Source organism: Oncorhynchus kisutch, linkage group LG15 (assembly GCF_002021735.2).
Source record: "Oncorhynchus kisutch isolate 150728-3 linkage group LG15, Okis_V2, whole genome shotgun sequence".
NCBI classification, from domain to species: Eukaryota; Metazoa; Chordata; class Actinopteri; order Salmoniformes; family Salmonidae; genus Oncorhynchus; species Oncorhynchus kisutch.
Genome location: NC_034188.2, coordinates 14,883,340 through 14,908,739, shown reverse-complemented (window position 1 = coordinate 14,908,739; position 25,400 = coordinate 14,883,340). Strand labels below are relative to the sequence as shown.

Below are 25,400 nucleotides of genomic sequence, written 5' to 3'. Positions count from 1 at the left end.
TTTATCTGCCTTCCCAATTAAAACTATACTGAACACAAAAATAGGCCCAACCACTTGGCAGCCAGGCCCCCCCCAAAAAGGTCTTTATTACAGACAGAAATACTCCTCAGCACCAATTTTTGTTCAGTGTAGTTAGAAAATTAAAACATGTGTTTTGTAGAAAATAGATGTATGTTTCTGGACGATGCACCATGCTGCCTTGTTGACAAAATGAATGAGCAGATACAGATTAATGTTCAATTTGAGAAGGACGCTCCTCCCTCACAGCTTTTTCCCATTCACATCACGGACCATAGACCGGTTCCCTGCTGCTCAGCATAATCGAATCCGCCCATTAGCAGAGAGGTTTGGAACTCTCTTTGTTATTGGTCTATTAACTATTTTACTGCATGGTGATGTCACCATGGAAAGCCAGAACTCCCGCCCATGCAAACCTGCTAATTAGGTACTTTGTAGATTGTATTTAACCAGCCAACTATCAGGAAATAAAAACACTGATAAATGTTTTAAAAACTTTTCCAGTGTTAGTTTCATCAGCTGTTGTACAATATAACAGAAAACACAGGAAAACATGTTTTTGACTGTACTGGGCCTTTAAAGTTCAAATGTACATTTCTAAATTCTAGATTAGGAATGTACCTTCGAGTAATGTGAGTGCATTTTTTCTCAAGAGCAAAAGGAAAGCAATGTAAATGTTGAATCTGAAAGCAAGAACTAGCTTTCCAAGAAGCTAGCAAGGTGTCATGTAGTCTACAGCACTAATACAGTTCAGTTTTCACTTCCGTGTCCTCAGTAAAAAAAAAATATATATATATTTAAAAAAAATGGATCCACAGATATAGGGCCCAGACAGGCTACGTCATGCTTTTAGGGCGTGGACCTAGTTAGCGAGATTGGCGCTAACTAGCAGAAAAAGACCGACCTGATACCGATGCACAGCTAGCTATACTAACAATCCTGGTTGTGATAATATTGCCACTGTATCCAAATTAACAGGTAGCTATGTCTATTTTTCAACGAATATGATTTGTGATATTACATTTACCTTGTGAGTCCTTGCTTGCGGTTTATGCCATCCAATTTGATCAAGCTACTGGTAGCAAGCCAGGTAGCTAACGCCAGGCCTGCCATTTGTGTATGACTGTCTGAGGATCAAATTATGATCTAATAACGTTAGCCAAATTAATTCATCTAGCTATTTTGTTAGGTGCAATCATGTGTTTCATGGTAATGAATTTAGCTACTGTAGCTAGCAAAATGTATTTAACGTAAGCTACTAGCAACAATGCGCTAGCTAAATTCACAATGTGCTAACATTGTTAGATAGCTACCAGCTAGCATTTGCAGCAAATTAAAAAGTCTAACGTTACAAGACACGATTAGCTAGTTAACTGCATTCACTTACCTAAAAGTAAAATACAATGTAGATGGCCAGCTAGCTAACTAGTTACGTAGTTAAATATTATTAGCCAAGAAACGTAGGCTAGCTGAGTAAAGGTAGCTAGTTAATTTACGTATTTAAAAAAAAAAAAAACTAGGCAAGTCAGTTAAGAACAAGTGTATGCCGTATACAATTGTATGCCGTCCTATGGGACTCCCAATCACGGCCGGATGTGATACAGCCCGGATTCGAACCAGGGACTGTAGTGACACCTCTCTCACTGCGAGGCAGTGCCTTAGACTGTGCCACTCAGGAGCCCCATTACAAACATACTGATATGTTTCTTTACTCTCCTCAGGTTTAAGAGAATACCAACCATGTCTGATGGAGAGGGTTACGTGGTGCGTGTGAGAGGTCTACCATGGTCCTGCTCTGTGGATGAAATACAGAGGTTCTTCTCAGGTAACACCTTTACGATAACACCGGTGTAGCTTTATACTACACATTTTATAGCCTCTCACAGCTGAGAGAACTGTGAGTCCCTCTAAACTCTTCTTGGTATATAGATTGTAAAATCGCCAACAATGGCACCAGCATCCATTTTACCTCTACACGTGAGGGCAGACCCAGCGGAGAGGCCTTCGTTGAGCTGGAGAACGAGGATGACCTGAAGATCGCTGTGAAGAAGGACAGAGAAACCATGGGCCACAGATATGTGGAAGGTGTGTGCGTCTCTCTGTGTGTGCGTTTTTGTGTCACTGCAAATCTTGAAGTTTCAATGTTTGCAGAAGAAGCATAATATGTGCCTTGGGACTTCATTTTGGGCTACATTTCTCAGCTGTTTACATTGTGTAGCACTATCAGTAGTGACTGTATGTGTTGACTTGACTTGTTTTCTCAGTGTTCAAATCCAACAATGTGGAGATGGACTGGGTGATGAAACATTCTGGTTCAAGTAGCCCAGAGACGACTGGAGACGGCCTGGTCAGGCTCCGAGGCCTCCCCTTCGGCTGCAGCAAGGAGGAGATAGTCCAGTTCCTCTCAGGTACTAGTAGCTTGGTTCACAAGAACAGCCCCATAACAGCCTGTAGGAGTAGGTGACCGTCCTCAGCCCTCATCAATGATCCAGGATCATCTACATTTAGCAGACAGTCTAAACCAGTGCGACTTACATTATATAAGCTATAGTTTGTCCAGGATTTCCCCCATCACCTAATTTTCTCTATCACTGCTTTGGTCCCAACCAATACTTTGGTAAAATCTTTGGACAGAATAATTTTTTAAATCAGGCCTGACATGCTAGTCTCTGTCACTCTCATTGACAGTGGTCCTTTAATTCATCCCATTGGGACAATTATAGAATGGGTGGGTACTAAAGGTAACGCAAGTACCGCCAGAGCCACTCCTTTTCATTCCTTCACACCTACAGTCTCTTCTGTATCCTCTTCTCTCTCCTTTTCTCTTTTGCTCACTCTTTCCTCTCATCCCCCTTTATGTTGCAGTAAAATTAAGTACCATGAATGGTCATTAACTCATTGGTTAAAAACACTCACCAGGTGTGTACATTACATAATGTAAAGTTTTCATTCTCTTTTTTTTTTTAAATTTATTTAAAAAAAATCTATCATACAAAATAAATAAAGCAACAACAGAGACAGCTACCTTTCTGTAACTGGGCATGTGATTTACTGTGTCCCCCACTGGGGTTATCTGTCCTTGGGTTGAAGGGTTGGAAATCGTGCCAAATGGGATAACATTGCCGCTGGACTTCCAGGGGAGGAGTACGGGGGAGGCCTTCGTGCAGTTTGCTTCACAGGATATAGCTGAAAAGGCTCTAAAGAAACACAAGGAAAGAATAGGGCACAGGTGGGGATGGTTGGTTGGCTGGATAAAGTTGCTGTTCTTATGGTGTACAACTTATAAACACAGGTATAACTGACTGACACTCAACAGAACAGTAAAAAGTTATCTGTTCATTTAAGACAACACGTAGTCAGATATTGACTGTAAAGACACATAGTTACAATATTAGATCAAAACACACTAACACTCATTCACTCACAGCAGTCGTTGGGAAAATTAAGCACATTCTCTTGTTCTTAAAACCATTGGGAGATAGATCATACTCTGAGTTTAGTGCCGGGGTGACTTGTAAGCTCTCAGGCTCGTCACAGAGTGCAGAGTAAAAATTGCAGTTTAATTTGGCATATCCATTTTACCCTGATTCTGATTGGTTCCTGGGCACTAAACATCAGTACAGGTAGCCAATGAATAGACAGATACGATTCTCCCAGGTGTTCTAACTCACTGAGGGCCATTCAACATGAGGACAAGGACCCCGCCCACTGTCATTCACAGGTAATGAGAATGTGTCTCCATGGATAACAACAGGACAATGACCACAACAGGGACACAGATTGTACTGTAACCTCAGTGTTAACTGTATCGGGTACCTGCAGGTGACCATAAGAAAAGTGCCTGTTGTACTGTCAAGGCTTTATACTGCACAGCATACTGTTACCCACTAGATCAAGTCTCACCTACCTACGAAACAGTAGTGCACATGGCAGCACCTGGCCTGAATAACCCAACTTTATCAGTTCCCTCAATGACCAGCAACTACAGAAAAATGTCAGCTCAGCAACTGAATATTGAACATCCAACTTTATTGGTACCCTTTCCATTTGAACACACATTGATTCAGCCTTAGGAGCTGTACAGTAGCTAGCTCTAGTCTACACCCCCTCCTGTGTGTGGTGGGGTCTTCATGGTGGTGTGTGTACTGTATGCATCTCAGGTACATTGAGATCTTCAAGAGCAGCCGTGCCGAGGTGAGGACCCACTACGAACCCCAGAGGAAACCTATGGGGATGCAGAGACCGGGGCCCTATGACAGACCGTCTGGGGGCCGTGGGTACAACATGATGGGGGGCCGAGGAGGGGGCTCTTACGACAGGGCCAGACGCGGAGGCTATGGTGGAGGTGTGTGTAATGTCTACCCAGTGTAAGAAGATAGTGTTTGTTTTTGATCATCTGAATGGATTAAGAGGGAACGATGATCAGTCAAGGGTCATGATTATGGATCATAACGGTCTCCCAGTCATATTCTTCCTAGCCCTCTATGTACATTTCTATCATGATGAGAGACTGTATATGCCCCAATATCCCAGACCAGTCTCTCCGTAACTAAGGTGTGTCTAACCTCAGGTGGGTCTGATGGGCGGTATGGTGACAGTAGCTCCTCCTTCCAGAGCACCACGGGTCACTGTGTTCACATGAGGGGTCTGCCCTACAGAGCCACAGAGACTGACATCTACAATGTGAGTTCTAGGATCTGCTACTAAGAATGGTCTGTGTGAGAGACGGTGAGAATAACACACTGCTCCCTCTCTCTCTCCGTAGTTCTTTTCTCCTCTGAACCCAGTGAGAGTGCATGTAGAAATCGGGCCAGACGGCAGAGTGACAGGAGAGGCTGACGTGGAGTTTGCTACACACGAGGATGCTGTGACAGCCATGTCCAAGGACAAGGCCAACATGCGTGAGTCTGTCTTTGTTTGAAGTTGGTTTGAGCTGGCCACAGCTATTATGAAAGGCACTTTAAAATGTACCCCCCCCCACACACAATTCTTCCTCCTACCCCATAATCCCCCCCCCTTCCTACCTCAATGACTAATACATGTACTAACCATCTGTCTGTCCTGCAGAGCACCGCTATGTGGAGCTGTTCCTCAACTCTACAGCAGGGGGCAGTAATGGCTCGTACGGCAGTCCGATGCAGGGGGGTATGGGGAGCCAGTCCTCCTATAGCAGTGGAGGGCTGAGCTCTGGATACTCTGGAGGCTACAGCAGCCAGGGCAGCATGGGAGGTTACAGTGACTATAGTGAGTATCAGCTCTGTAAAACACACCCCCTGTTCACATGCACCTCCACCACTGTTGACCAGCCTTGAACTATCAGGCTTTACTGTGTGTGACTTCTGAACTCCTCGGTCCTATAGTGTGTATCTCTCTCCTGTCAGGTAACCAGGGCGGTATGAGCAGCAGTTACTATAGCGGCGGTGGACGAGGAGACAGGAGTTCCAATGGCCTGGGGGCAGGATGGGGGATGTAGTTCTTTAACCAAGCATGCGTTCTGCTGGAAGGACTGGAATTGTAGTTCTCACCTGGATGTTTTGTTTTAGACTGATCGTATTAATGATTGAGGTCCCTTTGACTTTTTGTTTTCACCTGCTCTACTATTGTTATTGACATGACTGCAGCAATGCAAACTATGACCGTGGTCGGAATGCTTGTTTCATCATCGTTACCTGGAAGATTCAAATAACCAACTGTGACCCAGAGTAATTCACTGTGAAGGGTTGCGGTAAACTAGTCAATTCAGAAAGTAAACCACATTTTTGTAATTGAGAAGCAATTGGCCCCATCCCTGAGTGGATGAACCAACACTTCTGTAAATAGTCTTCTAGATGTTCTCTTTCCTCCAGTAGGTGCAAACATTTCTGGACTTTTCTGTTGAAGTTTGAAACAATGTCAAAATAGAGTGAAGTTAACATGGAACAAAGTTTGTTTTCTAATGAAGATTGTTAAGGGGAATTCTCCATGCCGGATGGATACTTATTTAGCAAACAAACCTTTAAGTTTTTCTGTTTATAAAAGGTTTCTTTCTACTGCCTGTGGAATTTTCTCTTCGGATTGCTTGGAAGGTGGACAAGAGTAAATACAATTTTAAGATCGATAAATGTCTTTGTCCTGTTTGACGTGAGTGGTTCCTTAGACAGTCAAACACATTCAGATACTTTTTATTAAATTAGAAAACATGTTGCTCAAAACAAGCCCCAATGCTGTTTAGTAGCACTAGTCACAAAATGATTTATTTATACACATTCTAAAATAGACCTTTCTTGGTACGTGTTAACATTCTGTAGTCATTTACAACAACAAAAACTTAACAAATCCACAATTGTTCAGGAAGGCAGGTTGAGGAAATGAACTTGGTTCCTTTGCTTCAATGGAAGTGAAAGAATCATGTGAAACTATATATAATCGCCTATAAGAGTTTTGAAAAGGTCTATAATAAGTGAATCAACAATGAAATTATTGAAGGTCAGTTCATCTAACATTTTCCCACAATTGTTGCATTCTGGGTCATTCATAATACTGACGTGTTCCATACTCTTACACCCCCTCCTACAACTATCATTTTAAATTCAGCATCCTAGAGGAATATGGAGTTAGTAACAATGACAATTAGCTGGCTAACTAACTATTCTTTATCAACCTTACTTTAAACTCCCCTGGGTGGATTTCAAAATATGAGAAAAGGCAGTATTAACCCAAAATAAAGCAGAGGGTTCAACAGTCAACCGTGCCCAAACATCCTGAATTTCAGGCTAGTGGCAAAACAGAACTTGAAACAGCCTCCCTGCTCAAATTTGATTAAAATGTTCTCTGTGGGCTTTGAGCACAGTGAGGAAAGAAAGATTATTAGTGAGGGTGGGTGTTCCGTCAGGAGGAAGAAGAGGTGTGTGTGTGTGTGTTCCGTCAGGAGGAAGAAGAGGTGTGTGTGTTCCGTCAGGAGGAAGAAGAGGTGTGTGTGTGTGTGTTCCGTCAGGAGGAAGAAGAGGTGTGTGTGTGTTCCGTCAGGAGGAAGAAGAGGTGTGTGTGTGTGTGTGTTCCGTCAGGAGGAAGAAGAGGTGTGTGTGTGTGTTCCGTCAGGAGGAAGAGATGCTCCTCTGCAGCAGTAGTGAGTGGCAGATGTCACAGACTCGTACAGGTCGAGGGTAGGAGGGCAGGGCCAACTCGTTAGTAGAACAACTGTTACAGTAGATATCTCCACAGTTCCTACAGTGGTGCTGCAGACAAACAGACAGGAAAAAACAGGGACATTTAGTAGAACTGTATTTGTTAACACACACAGCATTTCATACAAAGGCCTTTCTAAACATCTGCCACAGACCAGAGTCCACAACGAAGAGATGGATGGACAGAGCCGTACCTTTCTGCGAGCGATGGAGAACTCCTTCTGACATTGTTTACACTGTGTAGCCTCATCATCTTTCAGCCAGGCTTGGCCCTGATGGACACAGACAACAATGCTCAATCATGAATGATTACAGAAATGAGTGTGTGTCTGTGCTGTGAAGGTGGGGGTCGTTCAGGTACAAGGAGAATTCTAAGACCAGTGGTGAGTGCTGATGTCTCGTCTGTTCTTCACTAGAAAACTCCGTAGAGACTTGGTGTAACGGTGGGCTAGGGGAAGTGTTCATGTAGGACAGGGAACCCCTTACCTTCAGGGCTTTGTTGACCTCTTTGAAGTCCTCCATCTTCAGTTTAGACCTACAAGAGAGATGAGTCACACAAAGATAAACAGATGGAACACAGGAAGGAAGAGAGATGTAAATAGGCCCATCTCTTGTAAGGCCGTCTAGTACAGTACTCACTGGCTGAGGTGTAGGCCCATCTCCTGTAAGGCCGTCTAGTACAGTACTCACTGGCTGAGGTGTAGGCCCATCTCCTGTAAGGCCGTCTAGTACAGTACTCACTGGCTGAGGTGTAGGCCCATCTCCTATAAGGCCGTCTACTACAATACTCACTGGCTGAGGTGAAGGCCGTCTACTACAGTACTCACTGGCTGAGGTGAAGGCCGTCTACTACAGTACTCACTGGCTGAGGTGAAGGCCGTCTACTACAGTACTCACTGGCTGAGGTGTAGGCCCATCTCCTGTAAGGCCGTCTCCTGCTCCTGACAGGTCTGCTGGAGCTGCTGCTTCTCCTGACGAACATCCTGCAGCTCCTAGAGACACACAGAAACCAGCTCAGAAGAAAAACAGGAGGTAGACTTCTCTTTTCTCTGTGTGTGTGTGTGTGTGTGAGAAGCTGACCGTGTGTAGCCCCTGTATCTGCTGTAGTTGGGTGCGTAGCTCGGTGCTGTTGTCCTGTTCTCTCTGTAGAGCTCTCTGAATGGCCTGTCTCTGCTCCTTCTCACTGCACAGATCACTCTCCAGACCCAGCCTAGGGAGATAGGGGAGTGGGTCACAACGTCTGTGTGTGTGTGTGTATATCCCCGTGCTTACGTACCTCAGTGTGTCCAGGTCAGACAGTTGTTTCTGTAGGGAGTCTACCCTGCCCTCCAGCTCTGTCCTCATGTCCATCTGGTCACTTTGTCTGCGATCACGCTCAGAGTTCTGCAGTCTGAAAATACATGGGCTACAATTCAATCCTGTTAAAACAAAGAAACCATCATGGAAACCACCCTGTACACACACACCTCTGCTCCATCTCCTTAATGGTGGTCTTCATCTGGTTTATCTTCTCCTCCAGCTGTCCCTCTTCCTCCTGCTTCCTCTGGGCCTCACGCTCACAGTCCTGCACACACATTCTGTCAAGAGGTGTGTACTCACGAGGGTGTTGCTGCGTAAGTGAGAGAGTGTGTGTGTGTGTGTGTGTGTGTGTGTGTGTGTGTGTGTGTGTGTGTGTGTGAGTGTGTTACCTGTGTCTTATGGAACATCTGCAGGTTGAGGGTTTTGACCTGGTCTAGTTGTTGTCGGAGGGCTTGCAGTGTGTCCTGTTTCTCATGTGTGTCTTTCTCCAGCAGCCTCATGGCCATCTCCATCTCCTGCTTTAGTCCTATCTGCAGCTCCAGCTCCCTCTCCAACTCCTACACACAGGAATATAATGTACAGGAACACACACACCTATAGAGGCAGTTAGCTAGGGTCTCTTAAAGAAATGTAGAGCTCGTTGTTCATCTTGCTGTTACACACACACGATGCGTTTCTCCTCCTGGTACTGTTTCTCACTCACACACCTGTCTGATGCATTTCTCCTCCTGGTACTGTTTCTCACACACACACACACACACACCTGTCTGATGCATTTCTCCTCCTGGTACTGTTTCTCACACACACACCTGTCTGATGCATTTCTCCTCCTGGTACTGTTTCACTCACACACACCTGTCTGATGCATTTCTCCTCCTGGTACTGTTTCTCACACACACACACCTGCCTGATGTGTTTCTCCTCCTGGTACTGTTTCTCTCTCTCTCTCACACACACACACACACCTGTCTGATGCGTTTCTCCTCCTGGTACTGTTTCCAGACCACACTGTACATCTCATCCAGGCCCTGTCGTGTCTGTCTGTATGTCTCCAGCTCTACTGCACTGTCCTCCAGGGTCACCTAGGACATCACACAGGACGTGAAATGCCAGCTCTTCATGTTGTCCGAGTTAGATTAAAGTTACACAGAGTAAAAACAGTGAGTCCTGACCTCCTCTTTCTTCTGGTTGCTCTGGACGATGGTCTCATTCTCATGTCTCAGTGTTTCCTGTTCCTCCCGTAAAGAGTTAATTCTGTCTGTCGCTGCTGTCAACTGTAGGGTTATAACACATCAATAAGCACCATTGTAGGGTTATAACACATCAATAAGCACCATGTAGGGTTATAACACATCAATAAGCACCATGTAGGGTTATAACACATCAATAAGCACCATGTAGGGTTATAACACATCAATAAGCACCATGTAGGGTTATAACACATCAATAAGCACCATGTAGGGTTATAACACATCAATAAGCACCATGTAGGGTTATAACACATCAATAAGCACCATGTAGGGTTATAACACATCAATAAGCACCATGTAGGGTTATAACACATCAATAAGCACCATGTAGGGTTATAACACATCAATAAGCACCATGTAGGGTTATAACACATCAATAAGCACCATGTAGGGTTATAACACATCAATAAGCACCATGTAGGGTTATAACACATCAATAAGCACCATGTAGGGTTATAACACATCAATAAGCACCATGTAGGGTTATAACACATCAATAAGCACCATGTAGGGTTATTTCCCCCCCCATTTTCATTGTCTGAAAGTGTTAAAATACACTGAAAACACCTAAATAAATCTATACAGCTCAAATCTACCATGCCATGTAAAAACAAGTTGACACTGAAGTTAGTCTGCTTTTCTCAATTTACCTCATTTGACTAACCATTACTTTAGACAAATTCAACACGGGAATATTCTTGTAATGCTTTTTTGTATGAAAAATCTTAAACTACAGTTCACACTGAGCAAATGAGGAATTTGCGATTAATCACAGCAAATCCTGCAATTAACACACCCGTAAGGACTGTGGGGTTAACACACCCGTAAGGACTGTGGGGTTAACACACCCGTAAGGACTGTGGGGTTAACACACCCGTAAGGACTGTGGGGTTAACACACCCGTAAGGACTGTGGGGTTAACACACCCGTAAGGACTGTGGGGTTAACACACCCGTAAGGACTGTGGGGTTAACACACCCGTAAGGACTGTGGGGTTAACACACCCGTAAGGACTGTGGGGTTAACACACCCGTAAGGACTGTGGGGTTAACACACCCGTAAGGACTGTGGGGTTAACACACCCGTAAGGACTGTGGGGTTAACACACCCGTAAGGACGGTGGGGTTAACACACCCGTAAGGACGGTGGGGTTAACACACCCGTAAGGACTGTGGGGTTAACACACCCGTAAGGACTGTGGGGTTAACACACCCATAAGGACTGTGGGGTTAACACACCCATAAGGACTGTGGGGTTAACACACCCATAAGGACTGTGGGGTTAACACACCCATAAGGACTGTGGGGTTAACACACCCATAAGGACTGTGGGGTTAACACACCCATAAGGACTGTGGGGTTAACACACCCATAAGGACTGTGGGGTTAACACACCCATAAGGACTGTGGGGTTAACACACCCATAAGGACGGTGGGGTTAACACACCCATAAGGACTGTGGGGTTAACACACCCATAAGGACTGTGGGGTTAACACACCCATAAGGACTGTGGGGTTAACACACCCATAAGGACTGTGGGGTTAACACACCCATAAGGACTGTGGGGTTAACACACCCATAAGGACGGTGGGGTTAACACACCCATAAGGACGGTGGGGTTAACACACCCATAAGGACGGTGGGGTTAACACACCCATAAGGACTGTGGGGTTAACACATCCATAAGCACTATGTAGGGTTAACACATCCATAAGCACTATGTAGGGTTAACACATCCATAAGCACTATGTAGGGTTAACACATCCATAAGCACTATGTAGGGTTACAACACATCTGTAAGGACTATGGTTATAAACATCCATAATCATTACATATAGTAATAGAACACATAACAACTACATCTATATAATAGATCCACAAGCATTATATGTAGGGTTATAACTACAGATGTGCATCTCTACCTTTCAAGACGATTCCATGTATCTGGATACTTGGGCTCCGATACGCTACGTTTTAGTTTGAAACGATTCTGTGCGATTCGGTGTGATACGATTCGAAGCACTAACATTTGTTGCATAAACACATTCATTTTCTAAATGAAAATCTGCTGCTGATGGAACTCATGAGCTGACTTCCGTCTGTCTGAATGATGTAAACTGCAAAAATATAAAACCGCAGCATGTAAAGTGTTGGTCTCATGTTTCATGAGCTGTCTCAGCCTCCAGTATTTATGCTTCAATAGTTTGTGTGTTGGGGGGCTGGGGTCAGTCTGTTATATCTGGAGTATTTATCCTGTCTTATCCGGTGTCTGTGTGAATTTAAGTATGCTCCCTCGAATTCTCGCTCTCTTGGACTACCTGGTGTGATGACACCTTGCTGTCCCCAGTCCACCTGGTCGTGCTGCTGCTCCAGTTTCAACTGTTCTGCCTGCGGCTATGGAACCCTGGCCTGTTCACCGGATGTGCTTCCTGTCCTGTACCTGCTGTTTTCGACACTCTCTCCCCCGCACCTGCTGTCTCGAACGCTGAATGACTGGCTATGAAAAGCCAACTGACATTTACTCCTGAGGTGCTGACCTGTTGCTCCCTCTACAACCACTGTGACAATTATTATCTGACCCTGCTGGTCATCTATGAACATTTGGACATCTTGGCCATGTTCTGTTATAATCTCCACCCGGCACAGCCAGAAGAGGACTGGCCCACCCCTCAGAGCCTGGTTCCTCTCTAGGTTTCCTCCTAGGTTCCTGCCTTTCTAGGGAGTTTTTCCTAGTCACCTTGCTTCTACATCTGCATTGATTGCTGTTTGGGGTTTTATGCTGGGTTTCTGTACAGCACTTTGTGAGATTGGCTGATGTAAGAAGGGCTTTATAAATACATTTGATTGATTGATTGATGAGCTGAAATAAAAGATCCAGAAATGGTCCATATGCACAGAAAGCGTATCTCAAAAGTCTGTGCACAAATGTGTTTACATCCGTTAGTGTGCATTTCTCCTTTGCCAAAATAATCCATCCACCTGACAGGTGTGGCATATCAAGAAGCTGATTAAACAGCCGGATCATTACACAGGTGCACCTTGTACAAAAGGCCACTAAAATTTGCAGTTTTGTCACACAACGCCACAAGTTTTGAGGGAGTGTGCAATCGGCATGCTGACTGCAGGAATGTCCACCAGAGATGTTGCTAGATAAATTATCATCTTTTGTTTTAGAGAATTTGGCAGTCTGTCCAACCGGCCTCACAACCGCAAACAGCGTGTAACCATTCCAGCCCAAGACCTCGCCATCTGGCTTCTTCACCTGTGGGATCATCTGAGACAGCTGATGGAACTGTGGGACCAGCCACCCAGACAGCTGATGGAACTGTGGGATCAGCCACCCGGACAGCTGATGGAACTGTGGGACCAGCCACCCGGACAGCTGATGGAACTGTGGGACCAGCCACCCGGACAGCTGATGGAACGGTGGGACCAGCCAACCGGACAGCTGATGGAACTGTGGGCTTACAAAACCAAATAATTTCTTCACAAACTGTCAGAAACCGTCTCAGGGAAGCTCATCTGCGTGCTTGTCGTCCTCACCAGGGTCTTGACGTGACTGCAGTTCAGCGTCGTACTGACTTCAGTGGGCAAATGCTCACTTTCCATGGCCACTGACACGCTGGAGAAGTGTGCTCTTCACGGATGAATCCCGGTTTCAACTGTTCCGGGCAGATCATTGTGTGGGCGAGCGGTTTGCTGATGTCTAGCTTGTGTTCCATGGTAGCGGTGGGGTTATGATATGGGCAGGCATTTATCAATTTTTTTAAATTGAACCTTTATTTAACTCAGCAAGTCAGTTAAGAACAAATTCTTAATTACAGTGACGGCCCACCCGGACAAACCCGGACGACGCTGGGCCAATTGTGCACCGCCCTATGGGACTCCCAAACACGGCCTGATGTGATGCAGCCTGGATTCGAACCAGGGACTGCAGTGACGCCTCTTGCACTGAGATGCAGTGCCCTAGACCGCTGCACCACTCAGGAGCCCATTGCATAACCTATGGTCAACGAACATAATTATATTTTATTGATGGCAATTTGAATTCAAAGGCCCATTGTCTTGAGGCCCATTGTCGTGCCATTCATCCGCCGCCATCACCATGTCGCAATAATCTGTACACAATTCCTGGAAAGTGAAAATGTCCCAATTCTTCAATGGCCTGCATACTCACCAGACATGTCACCCATTGAGCATCTGTGGGATGCTCTGGATCGATGTGTACGACTGTGTGTTCCAGTTCCCTCCAACTTTGCACAGCCATTGAAGAGGAGCGGGACAACATTCCTCATGTGTCACGCTGCATGAGGCAAATGGTGGTCCCACCAGATACTGACTGGTTTTCTAATCCAGGCCCCTAACTTTTTTTTAAAGTTTTTCTTTTTGTTTACCGTATCTGTGACCAGCGGGTGCATATCTGTATTCCCAGTCATGTGAAATCCATAGATTAGGACCTAATGTATTTATTTCAATTGACTGACTTCCTTATATGAACTGTAACTCGGTGAAATCTTTGAAATTGTTGCATGTTGGGTTTATATATTTGTGTTCAGTGTATATGGCACAAATGTGGATTTTCTCCTGTCTTGTAATCGAATGGTTTGACTGTTTGGAAGTCATGACAACTCAGAGTGAGCTTCTCATCTTCTCCTGCTTCGACCATGCAGCGCGGTAGCAAAGTGATTGCTGTCCTCGTTATGAAATTATGAACTCTGTATATACAAATGACCATATATAATGTTGAAGACTTCTGCCAACTAATATCAATAAATATTTAGTTTTATATACAGATTATTTTTTATTTTTTTTACTTATTTGAGTAAATACTTGAACACTTTTTCTTTCTTAAAACTGTATTGTTGGTTAAGGGCTTGTAAATAAGCCCTTCGCTGTAACCTGTTCTTTTCGGCGCATGTGACAAATACAATTGGATTTGAAACATTGAATTTGGCCTTACTGCCCATAGAAACACATTGAATAACAGCTTCATACATGGTTAAACAGATGTTTTTTTTTTACTATCTAAAGGAAGTCGTTCTGAAGTGTCTGTTTTGCTCAGTTCATCTGTGTTTGTGAGAGACTAACCATTCCACAGAGGGGTCATATTAGTGTGTAGCCCAAACTATTCAGACACTACAGGCAGAAGTTGACAGATCAGCGGTACCGATTTCAGGACGAGTCATGTGATGGGGGTCGTAAAGCAAAACGGAGAACACCATCATGTTCGTGAGTCTCATCTTTCTTTGTAGGTCAAACCGTTCGCATGCTACAGACGTTTCTGTGAGAACAGTTTTCAGGATGTCACATGGTCTGACAAACACCATTCTAGCTCTGCCACCTTTCACCTCAGATGCGGAAGGGAAACATTGTCAGATGCAGTGGAAAAACACGTCTAGCTTAAACTTACAGATTTACGCTAATTTGATATTACGCTAATTTGATTTCCGCAGGCATCAACTCGAGGGGGTTAATAAACACTACCAAGGATCAAAACACAGAAGCTCCTCTGACCTCCTCAATGAGCTTGCCGTTGGTCTTCTCTATGGAGTCCATCTTGGCCTGCAGGTCAGAGACAGAGCAGCTCAGGTGTCTGTTCAGCTCCTCAATGTAGTGCTTCTGGTCCAATATGGCCGTCATCTTAGTATCACTGACAGAGGAGAGAAGGAGAGGTTACAGGAGAAGAGAAAGTATAACAGAGAGAGATGAGTGTGGTTCATCTTTGTATCACAGAGAGATGAGTGTGGTTTATACATAGTGTATGGGTAGAACACAGAGAGATGAGTGTGGTTTATACATAGTGTATGGGTAGAACACAGAGAGATGAGTGTGGTTTATACATAGTGTATGGGTAGAAGCTGTTGGATCCTTTTGGACCTAGACTTGGCGCTCCGGTACCACTTGCCGTGCAGTAGCAGAGAGAACAGTCTATTACTAGAGTAGCTGGAGTCTTTGTACTTACTCCTTAGTGGTCTCAGTGGTCATAGGGTCCTTCAGGTACAAGGAGAAGTCTATGACCCCGACCTGGGAGTCCAGGTCCTCTCCTTTGATACAGAGGTTAGCATCAATGACGTTTAGCCCCACCAGCATCCCTCCTATCACTGTTCCCTCCTCCCCCATCATCAACGCTCCTGGATCATAGAACTCACTGTGGGAGGAAGGAGGGAGAGAGAGATATATTAAGTTAGATACAATAACTACTGTAAACGTGAATAGGACACATGTTTACCGGTGTTACATGTTTATTACATACTTATTACACTGATTTAGTTCTCACAACAGAGCCTTAAGCTCCACTCACACCAGGAGGTATTTATGGTCCAGCAGGGCTTTCAGGTAGTCAGACAACTTCTTCTGCATCAGGGCCAGATGCAGCCAGGCCCGAGCCCGACCCAACCCAGTCTTTATCCCTGGCAGGTCTCTGGCACTGGTGGTAATATCAGTAGAATCAGGACACAGCTTCTGAACCAGCTCCAGAGGACCCCAGATAGACTTATTCTGATTGATGAATGACTTCTTTACTACAGAGAGAGAAGTAAGGTGAATGTTTAGGTAGTGTTCTTTAAAGGGTGAAAACTACCAAGTCTCCAACTTGGTTGTGCAGGCTTTCGCTCCAGCCCCGCACTAACACACCCGATTCAGCTAATCAAGACCCTGATAAAAGTCTGAAACACACCTAGTAGCGCTCCAGACTGAGGGTTGTCCGGTCACCCCTGTTCCAGAGCAAGTCTCACCTTTCAGTCCGTGTTTGAGGCACTGCTCCAGAACCACAAAGAACTGCTGCAGAGGAGGGTAGTCAGAGTCCAGGGTTCTGCCCAGACTTAGAGAAGACTGGATCAGACCCTTAATACTCAGCTTCATCATACTGAACAGGTTGGAGCGCTCCACAGCCATATGGTCCTTCACTGCTACAAATAGAGAGAGACACAGAAAGGGAAATTAAGAGAACGACATGAGAGAAATTTTAAAAATGAGGTGAGCTAGAGAAAGAAAGGCGAGAAAGAGGAGAGTTTCCGGTTCAAAAGTAATTTAAAAAAAAGCACATTAAGAAATGACCACGGACAAATATAGACTGTTAGAATACAGTCGTCTATATTTATGATGTTGGAATATGCCATTCTGATGTATTGTGTTTACAGCTAATGACGGTTGAGATACAGAAGAGTGAAGTCACTGGTTCAGCACGAAACTACCTACTAAGTTGATATACCTCCACATTGGCGTGCAATACAATACTCTTGTTACGTACCCGGTAGGTATTGGTTAGCGTTGGTGTCATTCTCCGAAGAGTTTTGTTTAGTCGGACACTTCAGAGAGCTCGCGGCAGATCCCGAAGATGTGGCGTTTCTCAACGCTGCACCGTAGCTGACCCCACTGCTGATCGTCTCGGTTGCCTTCCGTGCCAGCAACAGGATCGGTGTTGACCAGTTGCTCTCGGTCGCCGGTTTGTCTTTTGAAGTCTCTTCATCGCTGCTAACGCCAACAGGGTGGCTGTCTGGAAGAACTTCCAAAACTTTGGGGTCCTCTTCTTTGGCGTCGCTTTCCTCAGCAGCTGTGTTTGTTTCACTTACTCCGTCGGCCATTTTTCATAATGGAACACGTGACAAGGCCTGAGCAGTCGCCTATGATGCTTGCGAAAGTCCAAAGTAATCAATTTATGATTCTCGGTGGTTTTTTAATTCACTTCGCATTATTAGAAGTGTTTCTTACCATATTTAAGCGAGGCTAAGTATTTGTATTTTCATTCTTATTATTCTTATTATATATTTTTTTCATTGCAACAAAAATACCAATATTACGCATGAATACAAGGACATTCAGGTGTATATAATGATTTTAAAAAATAAAAATAAGCTACGTATTGGGTACAACAGCTAATGTTTACGAGGTATAGATGTGTAGCCATTTCACACCACTAGATGTCACTATTGATATTGTCCCGTGTCTCCATTGCGTGTGAAGGCCTATGATGAAACAGCTGAAACAGACCTAGAAGTCCGTTTAGATCAGTGGCTTTTGGTTGACATCATGTTATTATTTAAACCAGTTTCAAACATGTTTAGCTGTTTTCCCAGCTTTAGATTAAGTCTTGTCCTGACTAAGTAGATATTTCAATAGATACTCTTCACTGTTCCCAGGCCGTCATTGAAAATAAGAATGTGTTCTTAACTGACTTGCCTGGTTAAATAAAGGTAAAATAAAAAATAAAAAAATAAATTGAACATGGATTTTAGTCCAGGACCAGGTTTAAACTGTGCCTGGAAAACGGACCCTAAATGTCATAATTTGCATTCGTTTTCTATTAATGTAGTCACAGGTCTAATGATAACCTTTCGTAAGTCCTTTATTCACTTTCATTCAAATGATACAGAAAGAGACAAAATATGATCAGCAATATAATGTTAAGCAATGCACCTTTTATGTTATTTTTTAAGTAAAATGCCTAAAGAGTCAACAAATTAGGCACATGATCATTTAGCCTACATTAGTGTGTTGTAACTGTATAACCCATGTATATGGTTTCAACCGTTGTAAGTATTAACCACTATAATAAGGTGTATAGCATATAAACATGTTGTAATATGTATGTGACTGTATTCTACTGTATAGGCGTGGTCGAGGCAGTCTATATAAATCGTGACGCCTCTAGTCTGGCGCTCCTTCCACTCTTCCCCAATAGGCAAAGGCTGTGTTTGAGTGCGCAACGGCTACCCGATACGCGCCCGGCATCTTGAATAAGAAAGTCGCACTGTGAATCGACGGAATAGACAGGAACGTTTCAGGAGAACAAATATTGACTACGTGTACAAGAGAAAGGAAAACGATATACAGTGCTTTTTACAGAATTACAGTTGGTGGTGATTGAAGTTTGAAGACATGAGGATTCTACGAGTTGCGCTCCTGCTCGTCCATGCCTTTGGTTAGTGTCAAATTACACTTGTATATATCAGGTCAGATTATATAGTTCCTTTTCTGTAGCGTTTATACTTTAACATTGAATAAACTGTTGGTGGTAGTAGTTTATCCTAGACTTTATTCCTCCTAAATGGTATATTTCTTATTCATAAGAGACATGTCTTGGAGTTACACTTGTTGACTGTAAAAGTGTGAACTTCTCAAGCATGACCTTCTGAGCAAGTCTCCTAAACTTTTAAAAGAAGAGTCAACGATTTTCATAAGGTGTAGGCCAGCCTATGCTATTCAAGAACGTGAAAGTGTGGTCATCTTTCTATTTTAAAACATGCTTTATGTAACTGGATATACTTATTTTTAACTCATATTCTTGTACATTAGCTAACTGTCTGTCTATGCAACATTTTGTGTACCATAGCCAAGCAGGATTATAGTCTCCCCTGTACAGAATACTGTACATGCATGATGTTTTTGGGTGCCTCACAGTTCTTGGAGCTGAAATTCGACTATCCAGTTTGATAGGCTCACCTGAAGGGGCCATGGGGCCTCATGCAGGGCTCTCAGTCTAGAGACATGTTTCTACTTGCCCACTCAAACCCCTCCATTTTCCTGGCACCTGAATAAATTACTGTGTTGGAAAGAAAAGCTTGTGTTTCCAGTGAGCCAGAACGGGTTGAAATGACTTATTTTCAAGCAGTTTTTGCTCATTGGAAACACAAGCTTTTCTTTCCATTGAAATGATGTATTTTCACCCAGTGTTGCTCCCTGGGTGAACTCTTCACAGTGTCAGTCGGAATCTACATCTCTGAACTACAGATATGTGAATGGTGTAGCATCAATAATTGAATCTTGTGATTCCTTGTGTTTTCCAGTGGTCTCGAGGTTGGTGAGTGGAGCTGTGGTGGACAGGTATGAGAATGAGAGGTCGCAGCACACAGCAGTTATCAACCTGTTGGATGTCCTGAGCGACAGAAGGATGGAGGGAGGGATGGAGAAGAGTAAGCACGGAGTGGAGGGTCCAGTGTTGGAGGAGGATGGAAGCGAGGAAGAGGATGAGGAGTACTATGATTACTACCATGAAGACGACGAAGATGCATCAGGGGACTATGGGGTGGAATTACCTCGAGGTATTTAATAACGAGCTGTGATTTATGTTTGTTTATTGCTCTGTTGAAAATCACCATCCTATAGTTTATAGGTTCTGGAATCCTCACTGACACATGTATTAGAATACCCATTATAAACATGATTTATGGCACTATCATTCATTGGATTAACTGGTAGATTGTCAGTTCCATTTGAACAACTGTTCCTATGCAACCAATAGTTACATTTACTTTATGGACCAGGTAGCCTAGTGGTTAGAGTATGCACTTATCATACTACTATGGCTGACCCTGTAAAACAACACATTTCACTGCACTTATCATACTACTATGGCTGACCCTGTAAAACAACACATTTCACTGCACTTATCATACTACTATGGCTGACCCTGTAAAACAACACATTTCACTGCACTTATCATACTACTATGGCTGACCCTGTAAAACAACACATTTCACTGCACTTATCATACTACTATGGCTGACCCTGTAAAACAACACATTTCACTGCACTTATCATACTACTATGGCTGACCCTGTAAAACAACACATTTCACTGCACTTATCATACTACTATGGCTGACCCTGTAAAACAACACATTTCACTGCACTTATCATACTACTATGGCTGACCCTGTAAAACAACACATTTCACTGCACTTATCATACTACTATGGCTGACCCTGTAAAACAACACATTTCACTGCACTTATCATACTACTATGGCTGACCCTGTAAAACAACACATTTCACTGCACTTATCATACTACTATGGCTGACCCTGTAAAACAACACATTTCACTGCACTTATCATACTACTATGGCTGACCCTGTAAAACAACACATTTCACTGCACTTATCATACTACTATGGCTGACCCTGTAAAACAACACATTTCACTGCACTTATCATACTACTATGGCTGACCCTGTAAAACAACACATTTCACTGCACTTATCATACTACTATGGCTGACCCTGTAAAACAACACATTTCACTGCACTTATCATACTACTATGGCTGACCCTGTAAAACAACACATTTCACTGCACTTATCATACTACTATGGCTGACCCTGTAAAACAACACATTTCACTGCACTTATCATACTACTATGGCTGACCCTGTAAAACAACACATTTCACTGCACTTATCATACTACTATGGCTGACCCTGTAAAACAACACATTTCACTGCACTTATCATACTACTATGGCTGACCCTGTAAAACAACACATTTCACTGCACTTATCATACTACTATGGCTGACCCTGTAAAACAACACATTTCACTGCACCTATCATACTACTATGGCTGACCCTGTAAAACAACACATTTCACTGCACTTATCATGCTACTATGGCTGACCCTGTAAAACAACACATTTCACTGCACCTATCATACTACTATGGCTGACCCTGTAAAACAACACATTTCACTGCACTTATCATACTACTATGGCTGACCCTGTAAAACAACACATTTCACTGCACATATCTGGTGTACAATAAAACCTGTATTCTATGAGATGTGTTGGCTAGGTCCATGCATTCAGTTGATTGACATTTCTTGTCTGTACTCTTTTCTTTTTTAGTTGCATTGTCGACTAAACCTAAAGACCCATCGGCCATCTTGGAAGCTGAGAGGAGTGAAGGGAAGAGGAGGAGAGGTGGAAAGGGGAGGAAGAAGGGAAAAGGAAAAAAGAGGAACCCTTGTCTGAAGAAGTATAAGAACTTCTGTATCCATGGCAGCTGTCATTACCTGAGGGACATCAAAGCTCCATCATGCATGTACGAAATACCTCTCTTAACACTCTTTCTCTGTCAATCTCTCTCTTTCTCTAACTCGCTCTGTCACTCTCTATCTCTCCAGAATAACAATATGCCTGCTGTACTGTATGCTGCATGAATCACATCTCACTCCTGTCCCTCTCCCTCTCTCTCTTTCGATCTCCTTGTGCAGATGTCGTCCCAGCTACTCTGGGGAGCGGTGTCACCTGTTCACGCTGGCTTCAGAGGGGAGGGACGTGGGAGGATACAGCCGGACCACAGCTCTGGCTGTGGTGGCAGTGGTGTTGTCTTCTCTCTGTCTAACCATCATAGGCCTGCTGCTGGTGCTCAGGTCAGTAGAATCAGAGTAGATGTATAACACAGGGGATGTATAGAACCAGAGCAGCTGTATAACACAGGGGATGTATAGAACCAGAGCAGCTGTATAACACAGGGGTTGTATAGAACCAGAGCAGCTGTATAACACAGGGGATGTATAGAGCCAGAGCAGCTGTATAACACGGGATGTATAGAACCAGAGCAGCTGTGTAACACAGGGGATGTATAGAACCAGAGCAGATGTATAACACAGGGGATGTATAGAACCAGAGCAGCTGTATAACACAGGGGATGTATAGAACCAGAGCAGCTGTATAACACAGGGGATGTATAGAACCAGAGCAACTATATAACACAGGAGATGTATAGAACCAGAGCAGCTGTATAACACAGGGGATGTATAGAACCAGAGCAACTATATAACACAGGAGATGTATAGAACCAGAGCAGCTGTATAACACAGGGGATGTATAGAACCAGAGCAACTATATAACACAGGAGATGTATAGAACCAGAGCAGCTGTATAACACGGGATGTATAGAACCAGAGCAGCTGTATAACACAGGGGATGTATAGAACCAGAGCAACTATATAACACAGGAGATGTATAGAACCAGAGCAGCTGTATAACACAACACACATTGCATTATGCAGCAGCTGAAGATAGACAAAGTCTGTATTGACACTGTATTTTGGAAATGGGCCAACAGGAAATTAATAGTAAACAACCTAATTGATTGTAGGGGAAAGGGAGTTGAGGCTATAACAAACATATGACAGTATAGTTCAACATGGTCATAGTTCAACATGGTCATGGATCAACATGGTCATGGATCAACATGGTCATGGTTCAACATGGTCATAGTTCAACATGGTCATGGATCATCATGGTCATGGATCAACATGGTCATAGTTCAATATGGTCATGGATCAACATGGTCATGGTTCAACATGGTCATAGTTCAATATGGTCATGGATCAACATGGTCATGGTTCAACATGGTCATAGTTCAACATGGTCATGGATCATCATGGTCATGGATCAACATGGTCATAGTTCAACATGGTCATAGTTCAACATGGTCATAGTTCAACATGGTCATAGTTTAGCGTTATTGTTCCCACCACAGGTGTTTTTGTTGTTGTTTCAAAACAGTTCCAGGATCCACAGGTCTTAACTCTGTTGTTGTTTTAAAACAGTTCCAGGATCCACAGGTCTTAACTCTGTTGTTGTTTTAAAACAGTTCCAGGATCCACAGGTCTTAACTCTGTTGTTGTTTTAAAACAGTTCCAGGATCCACAGGTCTTAACTCTGTTGTTGTTTTAAAACAGTTCCAGGATCCACAGGTCTTAACTCTGTTGTTGTTTTTCTACAGGTTTCACAAGCGAGGAGCGTACGACGTAGAGAATGAGGAGAAGGTGAAACTGGGGTCAGCACCCAACCACTGAAGAGCTGGAGAGAAGGGTGAGTTACCAAGGAAACCCAGGGAAAGACAAAAATCCTATATTTTCAAGTCCTGAAATTAAATGTTATTTCCTCTCCTAAATTGATAGGAGTCAGACAGAAAGTGAAACCTCAACATTACTCTACATTACAGTATGAATGTGAAACAGAGACTGGATTTAGATTGCTGAAAGATTAGTTTTGGTTTTGTTTTCATACGGTCTGAGTGTTGAAGGAAACTTGATTGCTCATTGTTTCTCCCTCTATATTTCAGGACAGGATAGGGAAATTCTACCTCAAAATAGAAAAGAAGAAGTGTAAAAAAAGCCAAGAGTGAACCCAGAGAGACTTGGAAGGTATGGAAGAGAAGGGGGACTGGATGGGCGTGACCTGTACATATAGCCCCATCCCTTCTCACTGATGGACAGATGTGATTGGGTAGCTCAGGATTCTGAGGTAGTCCCTGCCACCTATCAGGAGAGAGCCTGCCTAAAACTGGAACTCTGATTGGCTGGGAGAAAAGACTGAAGTGGTGATGAGCATATGGAAGCTGAGAGGAAAAGGAGGAATGTTTCTGGGCCCGTATCCACAAAGCATCTCAGAGAAGGAGCCTTCAGATCATAATGAATAAGATTATATGAACAGACCTTAGATCAGCACTCCTTCTCTGAGATGCTTTGTGGAAACGTCCCTGGACTCAGTGCTGCTTCTTGTTAAAAGACTACCAGGAATCTCAGACTGAAAGGACACCATCTTCTCTTCATCTGCCAGAAACAGAGAAAACCCTGGTCTTTCTTCAACAGGAGTGTTGTTTTTACCAATCAACATTTGTATTTTCCTGCACATGTTTGTTCGTTGTCATTTTCTAGTGTACTGTAAAACTTTTATTTATACCATATACTTCTCTTTTAATGTATTTATTGATGTGTTGATGTTGCTGTATTTATGCAGATATTTAACTGCTTCGTCCACCCAAGATGCACTGCCAGTTTGTAAAGATTATCTATAAGGTCATCATTGTGTTTTTATATTTAAATGTTAAAGCATATTTATTGATAAAAATTGAAGATAAAGTATTTAAAAAATGTACAGTAATTTTGGAGAAATAGACATTTCAAAGTAAGAGTCCTCTTGGTCTCATAGGGATACCTGATTGCTGACTTTGATATATCGGTACTCTGGTTACAGGCTGCTGAGAACACACACCACTGTGCTTGGTTGGTTGATTGACTTATTAATTGATTGATTAAACAGCTCTGTGGTGTATTCCACCAATGGACCACTGACAGGTCTCTCTTTCTGTACCATTATGACGTGGTTGCATTGTGTTTGACTCTGTGAAGAAGACATGCAAAACATCCAGATATCGAAGTGAATTTAATAGAACCTACTCTAGAATCCCAAAATATAGAATATAGGAAATATGTCAAATGAATGTTTAAAATCTAGAATCCAGTTTAGATTTTTCTGTATTACAATCAGGATGTGGAATAGATCCAAGGTAAACTCCTTGTCGAGTCCAGCCACTGTAGTGAATGTTGGAACATAGAAACACACACAAATGGTGAAGTTTTTATTGTCTTTGAGAAACGAGTTGGACATTTCATCTCCAAAAATGCAATTATTTATTTATGTTACCATGCCAGTTAGTTGTGTTGTTGTTTTGTTTTAACATGATGGGTGTGGTTAGGGATATACTCAGTGATTTACTGTATGGTAAAATACACTGAGATCCATGCTAAGATCATGATAAAATGTGAATTCATTTTAAAAACAAATAACCCTCCTCAAGAAAAACATACTGGAAACAACCTGCAGTTTTGAAGTGATTTCTAGTCAATAAGTGTTCATTTTTTTCTCTGAAAATAAAGTATTTTTTTCTCAGAATTCAGAAAGTCATTGTATTTATTATACTTTGTCTGTGTCACTAAGGCTACATTTACACAGGCAGCCCAATTCTGATATGTTTTCCATTAATTGGTCCTTTGACCAATCAGATCAGATCTTTTACCAATAATTGGGCAAAAGATCAGAATTGGACTGCCTGTGTAAACACAGCTTATAGCTCATATCCATCCATATCAGCTGCTTTCTATAC

The 25,400-nt window shown here is 43.2% G+C and overlaps 3 protein-coding genes across 9 annotated transcripts; 2 read left to right on the top strand and 1 right to left on the bottom strand.

Moving 5' to 3' along the window:
• Window positions 1-861: 861 nt before the first annotated feature.
• On the top strand, window positions 862-6,114 carry LOC109879768 (heterogeneous nuclear ribonucleoprotein H). 2 transcript variants are annotated; one of them, XM_020471933.2, is made up of 10 exons: window positions 862-996; window positions 1,740-1,843; window positions 1,948-2,103; window positions 2,283-2,426; window positions 3,109-3,247; window positions 4,179-4,363; window positions 4,589-4,701; window positions 4,784-4,919; window positions 5,086-5,262; window positions 5,400-6,114. In XM_020471933.2, the coding sequence occupies exons 2-10, from the start codon at window positions 1,759-1,761 to the stop codon at window positions 5,489-5,491; spliced, it is 1,227 nt and encodes a 408-aa protein (XP_020327522.1). In that variant the 5' UTR covers window positions 862-996; window positions 1,740-1,758; the 3' UTR covers window positions 5,492-6,114. The 2 variants fall into 2 exon arrangements, with proteins under 2 accessions (XP_020327522.1, XP_031645578.1); XM_031789718.1 differs by having other exon boundaries at window positions 866-996; window positions 5,396-5,504.
• Window positions 6,115-6,163: 49 nt separating this feature from the next.
• LOC109879767 (RUN and FYVE domain-containing protein 1) lies at window positions 6,164-17,335 on the bottom strand. 6 transcript variants are annotated; one of them, XM_020471932.2, is made up of 15 exons: window positions 16,980-17,335; window positions 16,465-16,638; window positions 16,032-16,251; window positions 15,693-15,878; window positions 15,245-15,380; window positions 9,653-9,754; window positions 9,446-9,562; window positions 8,870-9,037; window positions 8,648-8,745; window positions 8,458-8,571; window positions 8,262-8,391; window positions 8,079-8,173; window positions 7,668-7,716; window positions 7,376-7,453; window positions 6,164-7,232 (listed from the first exon to the last, which is right to left on the bottom strand). In XM_020471932.2, exons 1-15 carry the CDS (start codon window positions 17,311-17,313, stop codon window positions 7,092-7,094), a joined length of 2,142 nt encoding a protein of 713 aa, XP_020327521.1. In that variant the 5' UTR covers window positions 17,314-17,335; the 3' UTR covers window positions 6,164-7,091. The 6 variants fall into 6 exon arrangements, with proteins under 6 accessions (XP_020327521.1, XP_020327520.1, XP_031645577.1 ...); XM_020471931.2 differs by having other exon boundaries at window positions 8,458-8,586; window positions 16,980-17,325; XM_031789717.1 differs by having other exon boundaries at window positions 16,465-16,635; window positions 16,980-17,325.
• hbegfa (heparin-binding EGF-like growth factor a) lies at window positions 17,265-25,189 on the top strand. Its single transcript, XM_031789719.1, has 7 exons — window positions 17,265-17,376; window positions 18,575-18,650; window positions 19,516-19,770; window positions 21,344-21,539; window positions 21,712-21,870; window positions 23,235-23,323; window positions 23,577-25,189. The coding sequence occupies exons 2-6, from the start codon at window positions 18,608-18,610 to the stop codon at window positions 23,305-23,307; spliced, it is 726 nt and encodes a 241-aa protein (XP_031645579.1). The 5' UTR covers window positions 17,265-17,376; window positions 18,575-18,607; the 3' UTR covers window positions 23,308-23,323; window positions 23,577-25,189.
• Window positions 25,190-25,400: the final 211 nt, after the last annotated feature.